The following is a 22,663-nucleotide window of genomic DNA, read 5'->3' on the forward strand; positions in this document are numbered from 1 at the left end:
GGACCCTGGATAATGTGAAGTCTTGGATGAAAAGAATTCACAAGGGATTGGTAAAATCTGATAAAAAATATGCTTAATTTTGCCATTAGCAGGCTTCCAGTTCCTGCCCTTCTGCCTCCTGATCTTGTAAGATTTTACACGCCCAATCTTCAATCTTACAGTACATAGCAAAAACAAAAATATACATGCCAAAATTGGATAATGCATGTTGCTGGCCTATTTCCAGCACATGATTTGTATTTTCTGGTTAAAGAATCTTTAGGAGTAAAAAGCATGCCATTCTAGACTCCCTGTATATATCTGTCCAAACAGGTTGATGAGCTAATGCGCCAGGAACTGAAGAATTTAAAGTTAGCTGTGGATAGAGAGATAGAGAGAAAAGGCCAAAAAGGCAAAAAAGGAAAGGTGAGTAGACGTTTATAGCTATATTAGAAGCAGAATTACTAATTAACTAGGAACCTGTGCAGACACTGTTTTCTACAAGTTCCCAACAGAAATAACTGCTTGTGGTTTATATTGCTTCAAACAATAGTGAGATGTAGCTAAGAGTTTTTGTTGGCATATTGGATGTGGTTTGTCTGGAGCGAGACAAACTGCAAGGCCAGATTCAGATGTAATGGCAGAAGTAGGAAAGTGCGGTTTTTCCTGTGAGTACCTGCACACTTAGTCATAGTTTTACTCAGGTTTCTGTGTGAACTGGACCTGTTTATCCATAGGGCAGAAATAAAGAGACAGCTTTTGCACATTCCTGTGAACTTTTATTCCTAATGTCTGCTATCTGTCTTCTCCTTCTCCATTTCTAGAATTAGCTGTTCTCCAGAACAATTTCTGCTTGAAACAATAATACAAGTTTAATTCACCAAGTAGCTTATCTCAGAAAAAAGAGTTAATTCAGTTTGTAATGAAGAGCTTTCCACAACAAAGACATAACTCACAACAGTCCATAGGCTCATAAAACATTAGTTCCGCTTTAAATGTTCAAATAAATGTCAGCCACTGGGAACTGCTGCCAGCTTGAACCCAACACCTAAAGCAGTTTGAGTAAAATAGAATAATCTGCACTTACAATTTTCATATCCATGAAAGAGCTGTTCAGCTTGGAAACATACAGAATCTATGGATGTGCCAGGAGACCTTGAAAATAGTATGCCTTTGGGAATGCGGCAAGTTGAAGAAGGGAGATAAGCCTCAGCATGATGTGGATGGACCACTTAATAATAACAATAATAAAAAATAATTTTATTATTTATATGCTGCCCATATGACTGGGTTGCCCAAGCCACTCTGGGCAGCTTCCAGCAAAACATAAAAACACAATAAAACATCAAATATTAAAAACTTCTGACAATGTGTGTGTGTGAAATGCCAGGCAATGAAGAGCATGGCTCTTTAAGTGCCAGAAGATGCTTCATAGATTTTGATACTTCATGGTTTTATCCATGCATATCTGCACATGCACTAGAGACAAGGCGCACCCACCCACTTACTTTGAGGTGCAGCTTCAAGAGATCCTGCAGAGAGAGCTGAAAACTTACAGATAACAGCAGCAGCAGCAACAAGGCATGATCGGAAGACAAAAATAAAAATAGGAACAGGATAAGTGATTTACCATGGAGAAATAACAACTCTCTCTCTCTCTCTCTCTCTCTCTCTCTCTCTGCGTGTGTGTGTGCTTTATTGAAATGAAAGAAAAGTAGCAAACAGAAATTCGTCCAGAAAAATAAAAACAGTAGTGTATGTTACATCAAATAACAGCAAGTTCTTCTTTCCTCTATAACGACTTCCCATCTACCACTTATTTTGTCAAGCGCACTATCCATTTTCCTTTGTTAATTTTCATTCATGACTTATTATTCTCTTAAGTATTCACAGTATCACAGAAGTCATTCAAGGAAACAACAACAAAATAGAGGCCATCCCTTTTATAATAAAGCACTTGGGGTATATGCAGTTCCAAAACATTTGTCCGGGTATCATATCATCAGGTGCAAGCAATTATATATATATATATATATATATATATATATATATATAGTAGGACATTTCAACAAATGTAATGTAAAAAGGACACGCCTTATTTGTAATAAACTCTTATTTAAATCAGTTCTCCTAAGATAAGTTTCTCTGTTCGTCAGGATTCAAAAATAGTATAAAATGGTAATTTAAACCTCGGAAAGCCGTGTAAAATGAAAGCATTCCAGTATTTTGCTCTGGGGCAGCTTGATAGAAGGTTCCCTCTACAAGTGGAACTGGAAAGGAACAAAAACACAGATGTCTTTCTGTATTTCATATTTGCCTTCTGCTTTCCATAAACAAGTTCATACTGAGCAGGGCTCCCAATAACGCCAGCTACACCAAGCCATATTTCGGTTAAACTTATAAAAGCAATATAATGAATATATCAAATTCATAAAGATAACACACAAAACAGTTCAATAGATTTTTAAAAAATGAATGATAGTAATAATAATTACTACCTAACAAATTATCAATTAATTTACTAATCCAGTAGCATTGCATTAGACGAAATAAATAACATAAATAGTTCTCAGTGCAGCAACTGGATTGTGGAAAAGTTTCCCAACAGAGATGGCAAATAAAATAATTTCACTAGCCAGAACCTTCCCATATGAAACAGATTTGAAGGAAAGATCACTGATGTCTAATGATTGAAAATCATGTTGGATATAGCTAAGAGAGGACCACTTTGCAGGTGTCAGGAAACATGTGTATTTTGCTGGTGCAGCAGAAAATGGGGCAAAACTGGAAGACATTTAAGTAGGTGGTTAGGAGGGATTTGGGGGCTCTTAGAAAGGGCTTATTTCATTTTATACCCACATTTGGATTGACTTTGAAATAATCTGAGCAATTGCCGATTATTTTCTTACGAAGTAGCTTTCATTGTTGCATAGAGTTTGGGTTTCATGGACTTAGAATGTGAAATTTCAGTGGAGAATTCAAAACACATATCCACCAACACCTTGATTCCCCCCCCCCAACTAAAAAAAGTGCATGCATTCAACAGAAAAAGCCACAAAGAAAAAATCAAATAAAGATGCAAATAAAGAGGACTGCTGCTAATTAGCTGTTTTGATACGTTTTTGTGGTTTTCATTAAATGTGTTTCATTAAATTCATAAGGGGGTTAAAGAGTTTCTCTCAAAAGGAAGTTTTTCTATGGCATGAAGTAGAGCACGTAGGAAAGCCACAAACAAAAATATTTTCTCAGTCTCTGCTTAGCACATGGCATTTTTTCTGTAAATCTTGATGTTAATTAGAAAGACTTTTCCCACAGTATACTGTATATAAAACTTCCAAATTACTCTAGTGGAGAAATTGCCTTAAGGAAGCTAACAGTTGGCCAATATGCTGAACATATGCTCATTGTCTGTGTAAGCAGAAATGATCTAATCTCCATGATGTGATCATTTTTAAACTAGGGAAAGATAATGGGCCAAAAGATAATAGACCCTAAAGAAAAGAAACAGGGATGGAGAAGAGGAAATTGGTACATCTTCAGTGTCTTTGCGGTGCTAAACAAAGATGTATTGTGTTATGTATCCCACAAGAAGCTTTGATTACTAATACCAGATGCATGCATAAAAAATGTTACTGTAATATGTTGTTGTTATACTTGTAAATCCAGTTTGATATTTGATGCACTTTCTGGTGATGCCCAAACTGCTTTAATGATAGAATCCAATGTTGCATCAGTAGAGCTTCTATTTATTGATTAACTGATACCTCAGACTGCCTCTGTGTGTGTCTGTCTGTCTGTCTGTCTCAGAGAGAGAGAGAGAGAGAGAGAGAGAGAGAGAGAGAGATCCCTTGCATCATAAGATGTTCTGCAAGTATCCAAAATGTATTGCTAATAAATGTGCATCTGTCTGATAACAGATGGTAATGTGATTCCTGTTGGGCCTTTCCAAGTTCAAAGACAGGACTATGGGATCATCAGGTGAAATTGATACAAGTCAATGGTGGGTGGGGCTGGTGCCAAAACTGGATAGGACCCAACCCAACCCCACACATCCATTTACACACACAAGCATCCACCTCATTCATTGGCTTTCTAAGTCACCCATAACGCTCAGAATCATTAGCCATTGCAGATCCCCTGCCTTCAATGAATCAGTCACTTTCCTCAAATCAACAGCCTTTTAGTTATTACTGTTTTTATTATTTTTTATTAAATCTATATACTGCCCTTCATCTGAAGATCTCAGGGTGGTTCGCAAGATAAAAATACAGGATAAAAGCACAAATGAATAGTTAGAAGAAAAGCAAAACAATAACAATAACCCCCTTCCCACAAACACATTTAAAAGGCTGTAGAATATTAGTCAGCCAAAGGCCTGGTTGAAGAGGAACGTCCTCACCTGGCGCCTAAAGATGTATAATGAAGCTTTTTAAGAATTTGTTTGATAGCTCTATTGTTTCATGTTTTTTCAATCATTCCAGGAAGTGCTGTCATTGGGAATCTTGCCCCCACTGCCTTCTTCATCCAATGCTTCACCAGTTCCTCAAAAATGGCTTTTCATGCCCTTAGGCATACACAGTTTTATTTTGTCTTTGACGTTTTTAAGCCTAGCAGGAGAAAAAGAGTGCTGGTTGGGGAAACCGTTGTGCCAGAGTCTCCAGCTGTCTCTTCCTGGAATGAATGAAATGCTGGTAGTTGGGAGCCAGAATCAGGCTACCTGGGCCACTATAAGTGATCCTGGCAGGCTTTCACCTTTAACTCCCCCCCCCCAACGGCCAAAAAAAGCAAGAAGGGCTCTGCAGAGGTGTGTGCTGCAATGTCTGGGTTGTATGTCACTCTACTGTTTCTGAATGTCACTGCTGTTACTCGGAGGGCAGAGGTTGAGCCCAAAGGCTGTCAGGCCAGTGGAAAGACTCTCAGGTCTGGCTCCTGCCTGTGGGCCACCAATTCCCTGCTGCCTTAACCCTGTTCCAGGCAAAATCATGTAATACAGATGCCAGAGAGTTGCTGCTGTGGCAAACCCCCTCTTAACTACTGCTCAGGTTTTGGTTTTTATGAAGAAGACTCTTCTAGGGAGACGTTAAACAGATAAAAGGTTTTATTTTACAGAACAATTGGTAAAACAAAAGATGTGTTAGGAGATAGAATTCTTTCAAGAAACAGATAACTATCTGTCCCCCCCCCCCACTCTCTCTCTCTAATTTGGTGGCTGTTACAGGCTTCTCAAGGTGGTAAACACATAGCTTCTTTTCAATTATTTCACTTCAGCTCCTTAAACTTAATTGTACAGTGGTGCCCCGCAAGACGAACGCCTCGCAAGACGGAAAACCCGCTAGACCAAAGGGTTTTCCGTTTTGGAGGCGCTTTGCAAAACGAATTTCCCTATGGGCTTCCTTCGCAAGACGAAAGCCCATAGGGAAATCTCCGGGACAGTGGGGAAGCGCAGCGCGTCTTCCCCACTGTCCTCGGACCTCCTCCGAAGGCTGGCGGTGGGGCGGAGAGACCTCCTCCCGCCGCCAGGCTTCGGAAGGCTCCTCCGAAGGCTGGCGGTGGGGCGGAGAGACCTTCTCCCCGCGCCAGCCTTCGGATGGCTGTCCTGAAGACTTGCGGTGGGAGGAGGGTTTTCCTTCCCACCGCCAACATTCAGAATGCTGTTCTGAATGTTGGCGGTGGGGAGGAAAAACCCTCCTCCCACCGCAAGCCCCGGGAACAGCGGAGAAGCACTGCGCGCCTTCCCCTCTGTTCCCGTACCTGTCCTGAAGGCTTGCGGTGGGGAGAAAAGCCCTTCTCCGCACCGCCAGCCTGGCAAGCGGTCTCCATAGGAACGCATTAATTGATTTTCAATGCATTCCTATGGGAAACCGTGCTTCGCAAGACGAAAAACTCGCAAGAAGAAAAAACTTGCGGAACGAATTAATTTTGTCTTGCGAGGCACCACTGTATAGTTGTTACATCTTAGGTCTTCACATTTGGATTCTGATACTTTCTGTTAGTTTCCCAACCTTCTATAAATCACACTCCTGGGACTCCTCTGGTCGGATGACAGCGCCAGGGGATCACTACACCCCTCTTAAACAATGCCAGGTCCTCTTGTGGTTACTCAGCATGGAAAGAGGTTTTAAGCTCTTGTCCTTGCTTTCAAGGCAAGGCCTGCTTGGTGTGCCAGCTGTGAGACTGGTAAGGGTGCTCTTCTCTGTTGAGCAGCACTTGCACTGCCAGAAGCGGGGGGGACAGAAAAATGTGATAAATTTGAGGCCCACAATGTCTCTCATGCAATACGGCACGTGCTGCTGAAATCTTTGTATGTCCCAATTAATGAGATTGATGCAGTGATTCACAAGTTGCAGCCCAGACCACAAGTGTCCTGCAAGTGGGACTGAACTTCACCTTGAAAAATGAAGGCTGTGTGTTGGAGGATGCACCCAACATGTCTCCTCAAGAGGGAGGAGGACCATGTAACGTTGATCCCTCCTGAAGAACATGGAAATAATCACAAGGAAATAATGACACACCAGGATTCCCTGGCCCAGCCCATGCTGCAGCTGGGATGCAATTCCTCACCAGTGTGGAATAATAATAATAATTTTTATTTATACCCCGCCCTCCCCAGCCAAGGCCGGGCTCAGGGTGGCTTACAAGCAATAATAAAAACAAGTTGAATGATTACAACTTAAAAACAAAATTAAAATACAACATTAAAATATTGAAACAAAATATTAAAATGTAGCCTCATTGCAGGAGGAGAACGAAAAGAAAAAAGAAAGAGAGGGAGGGAATCAAATTGGCTCCAAGCCAAAGGCCAGGCGGAACAACTCTGTCTTACGGGCCCTGCGGAAAGAAATCAGATCCTGCAGGGCCCTGGTCGCATGAGGCAGAGCGTTCCACCAGGCCGGAGCCAGAGTTGAAAAGGCCCTGGCTCTGGTTGAAGCTAATCTAACTTCCTTAGGGCCCGGGACCACTAGGGTGCTGCTATTTATGGACCTTGAGGTTCTCCGCGGGGCATACCGGGAGAGGCGGTCCCGCGTGTAGCCAGAACAGTCCCACGTGAGCCACTGCAGACTGGGCAAAGGGGAGAGAAAAAGGCTCAAGGGAAATATTAAATGTTTTGGGAGTTGGTCAAGAAAATAAAGGTTCAGTGGTACCTTGGTTTAAGAACAGCTTAGTTTATGAACAACTTGGATTAAGAATGCTGCAAACCCGGAAGTAGCTGTTTTGGTTTGTGAACTTTGCCTTGGAATAAGAACATGTTTCGTTTCCTGCTGAGTGTGTTCCATTTGTAAATTGAGTCCCCCGCTGCTATGGGAAATCACACCTTGGTTTAAGAATGCTTTGGTTTAAGAACGGACTTCTGGAACGGATTAAGTTTGTAAACCAAGGTACAACTGTATTTGAGTGTGGTTAAGTGTGCTTGCAATTTTCATCCAAGAATAAATTGCAAACACTAAAGTGAAGAAAGCATAAACAATGTGTATAATATATATATGTATATATATGGGCAGGAGGAGTTAAATCACTAGAGGCCACTAAAACTATTCAGAATCTTGTGCTAACTTTTAGCTGGGTGTAGAAGTATTGCCTTTGCTAACTTTCTCCATTTATGATCCTTAGAAAAAGAAAAAAGGGAAAAAGGGTGGAAGGAAGAAAAAATCTAAGAAGGAGAAAGATCTGACTCCTGACAGGTAAAAATGCACCTGCTCCTCTGAGATTCACATTGACACATCTCTCTCTCTCTTTGCTTTGTTCAAACACAAAGGAGAGTCAAAGTTGGTATGCCTAAGCCTGAACCTGGTAGCTCCAATTCCTTAGCAATTATGGAGAATCTAACATAGAATTCTTTTAAAATGGATAACATATAGAGAGAGATTTAGATAGGAAATGTCAACCACCAATTTGCAGAGAGTTCATTTTAGGTTATATGTACTGTGGACCTTAGTTCTGTGCATTTTCATCATATCTCTAATGGTTCTTTGAAGAATTGTCATTAAATTTTATTCCTTGTGGCAGTTGTAGGAACACCTGGTAGTTTCAGATATGTATCAGATTTTCCATCTGTTTTTAACATCCCTGAAATAGGACACTAGCTAGTCCTTCTGTAATAATGGAACAAAGCAGCATTTATTCCCTATATAAAACAAATCATAAAGTACAATCCTTGGTGCTGCCTCTTAGATTGCTGCCCTTTGGGCTGACGGTCGGAAGCTTAGGGTAAATAGTGTTGCCAGCTGCTCTGGAATCTCTTTGAAGCCATGTTGGTGGGGTGGACATTAAAAAATAAGTAAACAACAAATAGCTGTAGCTTTACTACCTTTGCCACTTCAAATCTAAATGTCCATCATTGTTTTTTATTGAGATTTTTCCAGACTACCACAAATAACATTACTAAACTCCCATCTCCATGCAAAAGAGTTCATGCCATATTCATTGGGGGGGGGCGGGGAGACCATCCCACTCTCTGAACATTACTGACTACCACTTCCAATATTAAATATGGAATAGTGCCCCTATGATTCATTCACAAACAAGGCTGGCCCAAAACATGTTGGCACCTGAGGTGAACTGCACCGTGGTACCTCTCCTGCCAGCAAAGAAGGGGTGGGTGAAGATTGACACCAGAAACAAGGCTGGGAGGAGACCAGCAGCTCCTCCTCTTCACCAAGAGGCCACTGTAGAGGTGGCATTGGGAGGGCTGCTGGGCAGCTGGATCTGACGCCCCTGGTGCATCCTGCCACCTGAGGCGGTCACCTCACCTTGCCTCATGGGTGGGCTGGCCCTGTGTGGTATTGTACCACTAACTAGGTCCAAGATAAGATCTGTGTACTATGAAGTTGCCCCCAGCATTTCAAAATACACGATCTTTTTCTTTCTTTTTAAAAAATACCTTCCTAAAAGCTGCTTGTTCACCCTGTTCTACTGACTTGCAGGAACTCTGCAATGATGTTGAATGTTGAATGATGTTATGTTTCAAGTAGCCTGGAGGTAGTAATGTGAGAGGACCTGTGTTGGGGAAATGTTTAAACTCCAAATTTCTATGAAATAATTTCATTATTGTATAGTTAGTGTTCCATAGTATTTCATAGCGCTAATAGATGGAAATTGCTGTTAATGTTACAATAAGTGTACGAGTGTGTTTTCCCTAAAAATGAAAATGTAATTATTGTACATTTTAGCCATAGGCAGACATTACAAATACTTACATGAGGGTGTGTTTTTTAAGAGATGATTTGCATTTTTATCTTCAAATCTGGGTGTTAAATTATGTATCTCTTTGTAGGACCATTGATTCTCTCTACCAGGAGCTGGTAGAAGCACAGATATTAATAAGAGCCAAGAAAGTGAAACTCGGCGATTATGTGGGTAAAGTATTAACTTTATGTACCAATACAGAAGTACATCTTGATTTCCTTTACATTTACATATAATATTTTAAAATTGCATTGTTGTGCAACCTGCCTTGTGTTCCTATAATAGACTATGAATAGACAAGCCACACCATTCATACCGATGTAGCTGGTTCCAGATATAAAAATTAATATAAGCTTAACTTCTGACTCAGTATGACAGTTGAAGCAGAGATCTTCAGGATTTAGTCTCTGATTTATAATCTTCATATTTTCTAATTCTGGTGCTTTGTCATTTCTACATCTGTCTGGCACCAAACACTAAATTAAATGACGCTTCCAATAGCATTTCCCTACCTGTGTTTTGAAGTTGTTTCTTGGGAAGCTGCAAAGGTCAGACTGTGCGCTTCAGAGATGCCACAGGAACTGAGCACAATTCTAGTCTCATAGTTAAATCTGACCCCCTTGCTGTTGCAAAGGCACTGGCACCAGCCATCCCAGGCTGTTTCCCCTTACATGCTTTTAAAACCTGGTCAGAGAAAAGTAACATCCACATCAGCCCTAAATATGGAAGAATGTAAGCATTTATTCAAAAGCATAATTTAGACCAAGTTAAAAACGTCTGACAGAGTATAAGTGGGTTCCACTATGGTGCCACTTCTCTGACTCACTTTAATACTCTGCTCCAGTTATGTAAACTGCTTTGGGTCCTGATGTGCAAATCAGTCATCCAGCCGGCGTATGGGGGCAAAAGACCAACCGAACCATCCAATAGCTTGTGCTTCCCTCTGAAGTTTCACTCGGGGTAGCCAGTGCTCATTACCCAAACCCTCCTGCAGTTTATCTGGTAAAGCAAATTATTAGCGGTTCTTGGGCTGAAACAATCTCAACATATGCTCAGACTTTTAATGGCGAACAGGTCTGGCTTGCTGGCATGGAGCTGGGTATGCTATTAACTCTTGCGCCCCTTTGAAACAGGCTTCACACGCCTGACCCTTTTCAGGATCTGCCTCATGGGTCAAATTTGAACAGGTAGGCAGGGGCAACCCACATGGATATCAGATGATGTCAGTGTCAAAATCCCTTGTGCTCCAATCTCCAAGGCAGCAAAAGATTGCAACATGGAATGTTCCTGTTCAGGGTTCCTTCCAACCAGCCAGAATACTCTTCTCTGCCACCCGCACGTCAGTTTCCATTCCGCCTCCCAAACTACAGTCAGTATTCTATGCCCACTGAACATTGGATTGTGTGTGTGTGTGTTTGTGTGTAGGGGTGTTTCCTCGCCTTATGGTTTAGTCTTCTAAACATTGTTTGCTCTTCTGCACACCTTGGTTTTCATCCAACCCTGCAAACACTTCCCTCTAATACAGGGGTGGGGGAACCCTTTAAGCCTGATGGGCTAGATCTTGCCCACCCACTGAGGGCCAACTTTAACAGGTGGGCAGGACCACCTGCCTGTCAATCATCTGACATCAGGGAATTGTTCAAAGATGGTTGCTACACTGCAACATCCTCTGAGCATGTCTCAATCCTTTTAGCTGACAGTCAGCTGATGGTTGCTTAGAGGGGAGCCCCTTTGAAGTCTCAGCATAGGGGGAAATGTCCCTAGAACTGGAAGACTTTCCCCTCTGCAGAGAAAGCAGTTTGCATTCAAAGTGTTGGGAGAAATGCTTTGAGTACGGATTGTGCATGGATTGTGCCTTTGGGTGATACAAAGATCATCTTTCACAGAATGGATTTGCTGTTGCTATATAAGATACCAGAAGCTGCCAAATTTGTCCAACACTAAAAAGACTTTTTCTATTTTTATGATTCAGTCTTATTTAATTTACTGTTTGATTAATTTGCATTTATCAAAGGCACATAAAGGTTTCAAAAGCAAAACCTTTAAAATATTTTCATGTAAATAAATACTAGCAATAAAAAGTTTGCATAAATGTATGCCGTCAGTACAGATTATGCTTCTACTGATGATGATAAATGGTACTCTTAAGACATTTATCCTCACCGCATGTCAGTCCTTCTTAACCCTGTGATTATGTCCATTGGTTACATACTCTGTGGTGTCTCAGCAGCTAGAATCCACGTTTCCATGCTGAATGACTCAGCTAGCAAGGAGAGCCACTGTGGTCCCAGTGATAGCACACTGGATGCCAGCTGCATTTAGAGACCTGCCAAGCACACCCACAATCAAGCCCTTGTTCTTTACCTATAAAATTGGAATAGTGTTAACCTATCTCACATCAGTGCTGCAAGGATTCAATCTATTTAGTTTGTCTTTGAATTCTGCCCACTGTGCAGTTGTCATTTTTATGTACTTACCAATTGATGGTATGCTTGTGAAATAATTTACACATTTGTAGAAAAATAGCATGAGGGTCAAAATTCAAGTCCACATTCATTTAAATTGCCGGCTGAATATTTCCACTTCTATTTTTATTTTGTATTCATGTTGGGGGATGCATTCCAAAGCCATATTAATAACTATTAGAACTCATAGATTTAAATCTGTCATGGCTTAACAGGATGCTAAACTTGTATTCCCTGGCAGTTTCTAAATGTCTGGAGTTACACATTTTGTAATAATACAGTATCACCTATGAAGAAGCCTTTGTCTCTTCCCTGTAGGTGAGTACAGCTATCTGGGGTCTACCCTTCGGCAGAAAGACATAGAACCAATGCCCTCTCTCACAGATGTCAGACAGCTCATCGCTCTGTATGGCATATTGCCATTAGGTAAGATCACAGGAGAAGTGGTCAGAGGGCAGGCACCATGCCTTGCTTCCTGTCAGCCTCATATACTTTTACTAGCTATGACAGTGCTTGATTGATTTTGGTTGAAAGCATTCTGCAGAATTCTTTTTCAATTAAGTATTCTGAACTGATGCAGTATGGTTTTAATAGCATACTTAAAAGGGGAGCGTGGTTGCTATGTGTTTGACATGCCGTTTCGTTACCGTTTCTTGTTTGCATGTTAACAGTTTGGGAGCTGTAGCACATAAAGGAAGTCACTTGGGAAAGGTAATAGCTAATACAAGCTCCAGTGGTTATAAATTTAATCAAGTTAGGGAAAAGGCTAAGGTTGCAATTTACCTTTTACAAGCCAGCTAATGTGTCTTGCTGTTGAACAATGGAAGCATTTATGGAATTAGTCAGCTCATTTCATATATTGGAGAAAGTGCTTTTAATTGTTCTTGCCTTCTAAAACTCTAGAAATTAACAACCAAACATGTATGTTTTCTTAAATGTACTATCTGCATAGTATATTGTTCAAATATGATAAGTATAAACCTTTACTCGGGGGGGGGGGAGGCTTTTCCTTAGGCTGCAGTAGAGCTCCTGTCACTTTTCTGATCATGATCCAGTCAATTTTACAGGAAGAACATCCTATCACACCTCCAAACTGGGCCAGTTTGCAGATTTTCAGAACAGATCCATGTTAGCAGTAGGGATGGAAGGATCTGTCAATTTCGGTTTCTCATTTTTCCAATCTAGAATTCTGCAAGATTTTTGCAATTTAAAAAAATTATAAAGATTAGTCAGCATTTTTGTGTGAATTTCTCCCAATAAACAGGTTTTTGTTTGCAGTTTCTCCCAATATAATACTTGTTGTGTATAATTTCCATGAATATAATCATCTTTAGGCACCTTTCCACCTAATATATGCATTTTTCTAAACATAGTTTGGATGGAGAACTGCATCACAAGATTCAGATAAGTGTGAATTTCGAAGGATGACTGTGTTTTGGTTCTCAGATTATATCGCAAAGTGCTAATTTGATAAATTCAGCTTTAAATACCGCATTGGCCACACTTTTCCCCCAAATTCCGGGATTTGGTCACTCATTAAAGTCAATTGACTTCAATTACTCAAACCCATAAATTTCAATAAGACTATTTGGAATTGCCTCTAGGAGACAACTCCATGTTTTACTTGTTCCATTTGTAATTATTGTAGCTCTTATCCTGTTGTATTGTGAAAAACTTTAATAAAGATCTTGTTGGGGGCAATATGGGTCTATTCAGAGTATCTCTGATGTTAAACATCACCCTACATGTTCCAGCTGCTGACCTGAAAACAAAAGCTCTTGGTTTGGCACTGTCAGGTAAAGGTAAAGGGACCCCTGACCATTAGGTCCAGTCGTGACCGACTCTGGGGTTGTGGTGCTCATCTCGCTTTATTGGCCGAGGGAGCCGGCGTACAGCTTCCGGGTCATGTACATGGCCAGCATGACTAAGCCGCTTCTGGCGAACCAGAGCAGCGCACGGAAACGCCATTTACCTTCCCGCTGGAGCGGTACATATTTATCTACTTGCACTTTGACGTGCTTTCAAACTGCTAGGTTGGCAGGAGCAGGGACCTCACCCCGTCGCGGGGATTCGAAGCGCCGACCTTCTGATTGGCAAGTCCTAGGCTCTGTGGTTTAACCCACAGCGCTCAAAACCACTAATGCCTGGGTCAGCACTTGGGAATCACATGGTGGAATACTGGAATGATTACAAATGTACCTATACATCGTCATATTGTTCCCATTTCACCTCCATAGGTTCTCAGTCTGTACATGAGAAAGCACCTCTGGTGAAAGCCTTGCTTTTGGCTGGACCCGAAGGAGTCGGGAAAAAGATGCTTATTCATGCTCTCTGCACAGAAACGGGAGCCAACCTCTTCAATTTATCTGCAGCTAATATTGCTGGCAAATACCCTGGCAAGGCTGGTCTGCAAATGATGCTTCACATAGTGTTTAAGGTAGGAACACAAAAGATCCTCTCATTTTAATTTTTTCTGCAAATTTATATAAAACTGTATTTTAGTTATACAGTAAGTATTCTATTCCATATGCTAATAGGTGATTTATTGTGTATCTCATTTTGATTCATTGTTATAATAATACAATAATACATTAGGGAAGTTTTAATGTTTGAAGCTTTATTCTGTTTTTAGTCCTCTGTTGGGAGCCACCCAGAGTGGCTGGGGAAACCCAGCCAGATGGGCAGGGTATAAATAATAAAGTTGTTGTTGTTTGTTGAAAATAAAATTGTACGGCAGGCCCTACAAATAACCCAGAGATGCATTTTAAATAAAAGCACACATTCTACTCATGTAAAAACACGCTGATTCCTGGACCGTCTGCGGGCCGGATTTAGAAGGCGATTGGGCCGGATCCAGCCCCCAGGCCTTAGTTTGCTTACCCATGGACTAATCATTCACTGGTAACCCCAGTTCTAGCAGAGAGTGTTAAATTGCTTACCAACTTAACGTTTCAAACATGACAGAGCACATGACACACTTGGGAAGTAAATAGTAAGAATGCTACTAACATTTTAATCATTCTTTTTAACTGCCTATTTATTAGCAACATCTTTTTTGTACAGTGGTACCTCGGGTTACAGATGCTTCAGGTTATAGACACTTCAGGTGACAGACTCCGCTAACCCAGAAATAGTACCTCGTGTTAAGAACTTTGCTTCAGGATGAGAACAGAAATCGCGCGGCGGCAGCGGGAGGCCCCATTAGCTAAAGTGGTACCTCAGGTTAAGAACAGTTTCAGGTTAAGAACGGACCTCCAGTACAAATTAAGTTCTTAACCCAAGGTACCACTGTAGTATAATGCATCAGAAACAATGCAAAGTCTCATTGAGATGGAAAATGTGTGATGGGTGCTCCTACATACGAAAGAAATCATTAATATCCTACACATAAAAGAACAGCATTTCAGGAATGAATGTCCTGGTCTAGTCTTCTCCCTAACATATAGCTTTCAATGTTGTTGGTTATTTTTTGATAGCTAGATGTCAGTGTCTGGTGCCTAGTTGTTGGCATCCATGCGTCTCATTTGACTATTCTTGATTCCAATTCTTGTGTGTAGCCAAGAACTGGAAGACTTGTTCTTGCAGTGCATAATCCAACTATGGATCTCCCTCCCGCAGCAGACAGTGATGGCCACCAGCTTTGATGGCTTTCAAAGGGGATTAGACAAGTCCATGGAGAAGAGGACTATCAGTAGCTACTAGCCGTGAAGGACTGCTTTGGCTCTATTTTCACAGTCAGAGGCAGCCATGCTTCTGAATACCAGTTGCTGGAAGTCACAGGAGGGGAGGGGGGCTCTTCTGCTCAGGTTCTACTCCATGTTTGGCCACTGTGAGAACAGGTTGCTGGACTAGATGGGTTGTTAGCCTGATCCAGCAAGCTCTTCTTAAGTTCTTACTCATCTGAATGTGGTCTACATAGCAAATGCTCACATACTGGCAGTTAAAATACAGATTTGGGGCTTGATAACTAGAACTCAGAAAGACCCAAGTGTAGTCCCTTCTCATATTTTATAATTATAATACCACTTGCTAATTGCCAAGTATTATTTTAGAACTCAGTGATGGTGAGGTAACTAAGATATTCCAGTTACCAATTGCTATGAAAAGTCAAGAGATTTCACTTAAATTTATTCCCAGGGAGCAGAAATTCACCATTAGGCAGCTTCTTTGTCCACAAAGCCACTGGCTGGTGGTTATTATATCATTAGAGAATCTTAAGTCATTAAACTTGTTGTTGTTTAGTCGTGTCCAACTCTTCATGACCCCCTGGACCAGAGCACGCCAGGCACTCCTGTCTTCCACTGCCTCCCGCAGTTTCGTCAAACTCATGTTGGTAGCTTCGAGAACACTGTCCAACCATCTCGTTCTCTGTCGTCCCCTTCTCCTTGTGCCCTCCATCTTTCCCAACATCAGGGTCTTCTCCAGGGAGTCTTCTCTTCTCATGAGGTGGTCAAAGTACTGGAGCCTCCGCTTCAGGATCTGTCCTTCCAGTGAGCACTCAGGGCTGATTTCCTTCAGAATGGATAGGTTTGATCTTCTTGCAGTCCATGGGACTCTCAAGAGTCTCCTCCAGCACCATAATTCAAAAGCATTCATTCTTCGGCGATCAGCCTTCTTTATGGTCCAGCTCTCACTTCCATACATCACTATTGGGAAAACCATAGCTTGAACTATACGGTCCTTTGTTGGCAAGGTGATGTCTCTGCTTTTTAAGATGCTGTCTAGGTTTGTCATTGCTTTTCTCCCAAGAAGCAGGCGTCTTTTAATTTCGTGTCAGCTGTCACCATCTGCAGTGATCATGGAGCCCAAGTCATTAATATGCTTCAAATGTAGAATATCTGAATATTTATTTTTATAAGGTTTTTTTGTAAATATTGTTCAAAGCTACAGGCTTTGTCAAAAAACAAGTAAGGAGGCTCGCCTGGTGCCTTTGTTACATAAGTCTAGGCGCCAGGCAAAAACATTCCTCTTCTCCCACCCCTTTGGCTATTTAAGCAGTCCTTTTAAATTGTGTGAGGAGGGTTTATACTTTGTTAACTATGTTGTGTATTTTTGTGTTTTTTACTGTAAACTGCCCTGTGAGCCTCGGCTGAAGGGTGAGCAACCAAGCCCTAAGCTGAACTGATAGGCTTTCTAAATAAAAATGATGGGCACGTGAAGCTGATGGAATTAGATGGGGGAAACAAGGAGGCCCAGAACTTCGTCCTCAACTCTGTGTTTGCATCCAGGGCCTCTGGTGGAAGAGGGGAGCTCTGTGGCAAAGCAAGGCAGAACTCAATGCTGGGTGCAGGGCAGACTGAGACAAGGCAAGAGCGAGAAGGGTCTGGGCTGAACTCAGGGCTCAGGCTGTTTTCTAGGAACTCAGAGCTCCAATGTTGCTTTAGCAAGGAACAAATGTGACCCCCGCCAGCCTTATCTAGCAGCCACAGCTGCATCTAATGGTTAGCACCACCTGTACTGAAAGGTGCTAAAGAGACTCAGCCCTCTCCAGCAGTCTCCTAGAGTGGCAGAGCAGGGGAGACTCTAGCCTCACGGGTTCTTCAGTAGAGTCCAAGGGTAGTAGATGTGCTGGGCCCAGGGGTAACCCAGGAAACGTGGTCCAGGACCAGTCCAGAATCCGAAGGTTCTGCTAGGAGTCAGTCCGACAGGGCCAAGGCAGGACGCGAGGCAGGAAACCAGGCAAGGACAGGTACAGGATCTGAGGCAGGATCTAGCACACAGCAACGTTGCTCCCGCAACCTGGGGCAGGGTCCAACAGTCTTTTATCTTTGTTGGGGTAGCGGCCAGTCCTGATCCCCCAGAGACTCACCTCCCTCTTTCACTCGAAGACAAGCACTCCTCCTGCGAGTACTCAGGTCTCTCCTTCTCTCAGACCTCAGTCTCTGCAGCTCAGGAGACATCAGTGAGTTACTAGACCCAGGGGCCGCCTCAGCCTCCCCTGACCCAACCGGTAGTGGAGCAGCTGTAAGTGATGGCCCAGCTGGAGGCAACGAGGTCATCCCCGCATCTGGAGCCAGGGCAGGCTCAGGCCCCTGACTTGGCCCAGCTGGTGTTTGTTCCAGGTGAACCTGTGCAGACTGGGACTCTTCAGGATCAGGCCCCAGGCTTGGTACAGATGATGCCTGAGGCAAAGGATCCAGTGCAGACTGAGTCTCCTCTGGGTCTGAATTTGAGCCCGAATCCCAGGCTATCACAATAGAGCCACATCATCTGGGAGAAGGATGCTGATCTCACAGGTGTGTCAGGTAGCAGCGTTGCTGCATGCCCTATCCCTTCCGAATTGGAGTCCTCAGCTCCATCACCTGAAGAGGAACTGGATTCCTGGTTCCTCACAGAAACCTCCGCCCTCCCACCATTGCAGGTTAGGACTTAGAATTGCCCAGAATTTGCTTTTGAAACTTTTCAAAGGTGGTTAGTGAGCAATACTGTGGCTGCTGTTCAAGAACTAATAGAATCATAGTATTGTACAGCACAGTCAGCTTGGTATTTACAGACTTTATTACATATGTACAAGAAACAGCTGCAGTTCAGGATTACGCGTCCGAACACGTTGAGTCAGATTCGAGGAGTGGCTTCCTACGATTCCCACACCAACAAAGTAGGTGTGTGAAATATACTCGGAGTTGAGACTGGATTTCATGCTCTTTATTCAGCTCATAGTGGTGAGGAGGAATGAAAGTCCCCCCCAAGGTATCTGCTTTATATACATTATTTACACAATGGTCTGCATGTGATTGGCTAATTCCGGAATTCTCCTGTAGGCCAATCAGGTTGTGGATTCACTTCCATCTGGAGCTGGATTGGGTGGCTCCTGCAGACCAATCATACTGCTGCATTGTTCTAGGACCAATCAGACTGCTGCATTCTGAATCCTATTCAACTCAGTACATAACAGTGTGGGAATCACACAAGACGTCTTTGATCCTTACGTTTCATTTCCCTCCTTGTCTGTGCTGATTTGAAAGCTCCCTCCCTTCCAGAGTCTGAGCTCCCTTCCCAAGCCTCTGGGCGGTTGAAGGGCTCTGCATTATCCCTGAGCCCCTGTTCTCCCTGACTACTCTCCACCCTCTCTTCCACATCCTCTGTCTCTGGGTGGTTGAAGGGCTCCACAGCCCCGAGCCCCTGCTCCACCTCTTCTGTCACTTGATCCTCCAGATTCTCCCTGACACCAACCCCCTGGAGTGCAGGAATCTCGGCTAAAGCATCCACGAAGATGGTCTTCCAACCTCTGCTTAAAAACCACCAAGGAAGGAGAATCCACAACCTCCAGGGAGGGACCATTCCACTGATGAACAGCTGTTACCATCAGAAATTCATTCCTAGAGTTTAGTCGGAATCTCCTTTCTTGTAACTTGAAGCCATTGGTTCAAGTCCTACCCTCCAGAGTAGGAGACAGCAAGCTTGCTTTATCTTCCATGTGACTGCCCTTTAGGTATTTGAAGGTGACTATCATATCTCCTCTCAGTCTCCTCTTTTCCAAGCTAAACAGACCCTGCTCCTTCAACCATTCCTCATAAGGCTTGGTTTCCAGACCCTTGTTCCTCTTGGCCACTGTCCTCTGCACATGTTCCAGTTTGTTAGTATCCTTCCTAAATGGTGGCTCCCAGAACAGGACACCTTGGCTTTGTGGAACAAGTTATGCAGTCTTTTAGCCAGTGTGTGTGTTAACTTTTGTTGCAAATTTACTTGTCATTCATTTATAATGAATACAACATTTGTACTAAAGTGTTAGTAATATGCACATTTAAATTTAACAAGTGTGGTTACTCAGTTAACCACCTGATTAGCATATTGATTAAATGTAAATACATTTTACTGTTTGGTAACAAGAAAAAAAAATGATTGTCTTTGTCTCCCTGGGTTTTGGGAGGGAGGCACTGACCCTCGGAGTTTGGGAAAATGATGTATTACTTGTAATTCGCTGATTCTTCCAGAAAGATTGGGCACTAGAAGTTATACACTGGTGTGTTCAAAATTATCACAGGTGATTATAATCATCTGGTTTTCAGCTGGCCATACCAGTTAACATACTAGCTAAATTTAATTTAAACAGAATTGTAGAAGGCACTCATTACTTCCCCAGTCAAAGGTAGTTTTCCATTATCTTGAGATGCAAGTACAGTTGGACCTTGGTTCTCAAACGCCCTGGTACTTGCATGTTTTGGCTCCTGAACGCCGCAAACCCAGAAGTAAGTGTTCCAGTTTGTGAGTGTTTTTCGGAAGCCAAACACCCAATGTGGCTTCCAGTTGAGTGCAGGAAGCCCCTGCAGCAAATCGGAAGCTGCACCTTGGTTTTCGAACCGTTTCGGGAGTCGAACGGACTCCTGGAACGGATTAAGTTTGAGAACCAAGGTACCACTATATATTTACATAGGAAAGACTTAGTTAATGTCACTATTTTATAAAAGCTGAGTAAACAAACAAGTATAGCATTTATATTGTGTTAGTGACCAGGCCAATGACATTGGAAAATAGGTATATATTATGCTGAAGTAAATGTAACAGATTACTAAGTATAAGTATCTTATAAGCATCAAGTACAGGGGTGTCAAACTCAAATTCATCGGGGGGCCGCATCAGCAGTTTGGTCACCCTCAAAGGGCCGGTTGTTCAGGCAGCCGTTGGATCTGTCACATCACAGGATGGCATGCGCTCAATATAAAAACAAGTGGAGGTTTCCTGAATGCATGTAAAGTGGAGGTTTCCTGTGTAGAACGGCCGGCGCCGCTAGAGGGCAGACGTTCTCTGGCTTGTAGGCTGCCGCGCATGCGCTGAAGAGGCGGCTTTCTTGTGTCAAAAAAAAAAGTGAGAATAAAAGGTGAAGGCTGGCGGCCGGCGGCGGCTACACGGGCCACATGACGAGGTCTGGCGGGCCGGATTCGGCCCGCGGGCCTTGTGTTTGACATCCGTGATCAAGTAGAAAGGAACAGATCCATAGAATAAATCTTGAGTTAATATCACTTTATATCTGTATAAGCAAATAATTAGACTTGCCTTTTAACTTCATGATAACTTGCAATCCTTTTGGTTTTTTCTGACCATGTATTTGTAATGTATCTGGTAGTAGTAGTAGAAAAATAATTTGAATAATTGCAAATATTATTAGTATTTGATGAATTAGGGTCTGCCAATTGAACACTTACACCACAATACAGCCAGATTTCTGGGTATAAATGTTATTCTTGTGAATATTGAGCAAAGCACGAGATAATTCTCTGCTTAAAAGCATGGTTATATGGTGTCTGAGTCTTTTTTTCGGCTGATATTGCTGGATGTGTAAAGTATTTCTGTGCAACCTTGAGATAAAGTCAGTTTTAAAATATAACATTAAGAAATAGTCTTGAGGCTACAAATTGCTCACACATAATAGAAGCCTCAAACAGCTGTTTTTATTGCTACTTCTGTGTAATAGAAATAGACTGCAATCACAACATGAGAACAAGCAACAAAGGAATAAACTTCTGCTAAACAAGCATTAAAGGGCTGGTTTACAGAACACTTCCTGGAAACAAAGGCTGAACAGTTGAGAACAACAAGCTTCATCTGCCATGAAATGCTATCAGAGTCTTCACTTAAAGCAGTATTAGAAAGGTTAAGGAGCCATCTGCTGGTGGCTGCAACAAAATGGAAGAGCAAAGCACTCTAATAAAATTTCAATTATAAATTAATTGCATAGTCCATTTAATTATACATAGATTCAAACTACTCATGGATAATTCAAATGAAGTACTTTCATTGGAACATACAGTCTGCTACATATCTGCCAACAATTTCAATTAGATACCAATGGATTGTGGGTGTCTCATTTGGTTAAAAAATACAGCAGAACAGCAGACTCTTGGTCAGATCAAGACAACAGAATACCCTTGTTCTACACATAGGCTAATCTGCTCATTAATAGTTAATTCTTGTAAACTAGAAAATAGAGGCCATCAGATAGATGATTTATCTAAGTTAATATAAAGTAGGAACACTCCCTGTTTTGCGTTAGGTTATTTAACAGCAAAACAGACAGTAATATTCTAGGATCTGCACCTGTCTATTTAACAATATTGATTATACTGTAGAAGCTTAATTGTACAGTGTGTATAACTGATCAGCTCCTTAGAACAAATGTATTTAAAAAACAAAAATGCAGGAAGAGAAGGAAAAATAGGAATTCCAAAGTCACATAGTTTAAAAATCCATATTTTTAACTAGAATTATTAACAGAATAAATTGGTAGAATTATCAGTGAATTTATTATGTACTAGCTAAAGCGTGCATTTTATAATGTTCTTGGGTTCAGCAGGGTGAATGGGGTGTTAGGGGATGCATTGTGCTCCTTCTGGGGTAGTTTGTCCACCTTTTGCCCCCACCCTCAGGAGCACTCAGCTCTCACCTGTGGCTCCTGGAAGCTGTCAGCAGGTGACCGCAGCCACACCCCAGGAAATGCCTTTGACTGGCCGGCTAAACCAGGTGATGCATCTCAAACCCTCTGTGAGTTAGGGACTTCCACTGCATGTGAAGACTGAGTGGACAAGGTCAAGAAGGCTGTTTCTGCACATTCTATAGAGGGAGTGAGGGGTAGATGGGATTCATCAACCTGGGAAAGGAGCCCATCTAGGAGAAGGAAATCTCTGATCCTAAACCTCCACTACCTTGGTGCGGGGTATCTTTGGGATAAGAAAAGGCAATGGCAGAAGTTTTTAACCTGTGTGCCTCAGCACCCTTGGGTGACTTAATGATTGGTCAGGGGCGTAGAGAGGGGCAGCTGCCCCCTCAATAAAAATCAATAAAAATACAAAACTAACTGAGGCTCTGCCCTCCCCCCAAACAAGAGGCCTGGCCTCCCCCAACAAAAATCCTGGCTATGCCCATGGTCAAGGGTGCCGTGGGAGGGTCCTCCTCTCTCCCCCTCCCTCCTTCCTCACATCAGCCATCCTTCCTTCATATCTGCAAATCTCTCTGAGTCTTTATCCCTCTCTCTCTGTCTCTTTCCCTGGCCCAGCCCGAGTCCTGCTCCTGCTCCTTCTCCTCTCTGCCTTCCAGTCCCG

General features: G+C 42.4%; 1 protein-coding gene across 1 annotated transcript in view; it reads left to right on the forward strand.

Annotated features, from left to right (window-relative positions):
* Window positions 1-22,663, forward strand: part of IQCA1 (IQ motif containing with AAA domain 1) — a 95,371-nt gene that overhangs the window by 61,957 nt on the left and 10,751 nt on the right. The window contains exons 11-15 of the mRNA XM_053362799.1: window positions 313-405; window positions 7,588-7,658; window positions 9,251-9,333; window positions 11,946-12,053; window positions 13,865-14,064. Coding sequence (XP_053218774.1) covers window positions 313-405; window positions 7,588-7,658; window positions 9,251-9,333; window positions 11,946-12,053; window positions 13,865-14,064 — 555 coding nt within the window. The remainder of the gene's footprint in view (window positions 1-312; window positions 406-7,587; window positions 7,659-9,250; window positions 9,334-11,945; window positions 12,054-13,864; window positions 14,065-22,663) is intronic.

Source organism: Podarcis raffonei, chromosome 1, assembly GCF_027172205.1.
Source record: "Podarcis raffonei isolate rPodRaf1 chromosome 1, rPodRaf1.pri, whole genome shotgun sequence".
Taxonomy (NCBI): domain Eukaryota; kingdom Metazoa; phylum Chordata; class Lepidosauria; order Squamata; family Lacertidae; genus Podarcis; species Podarcis raffonei.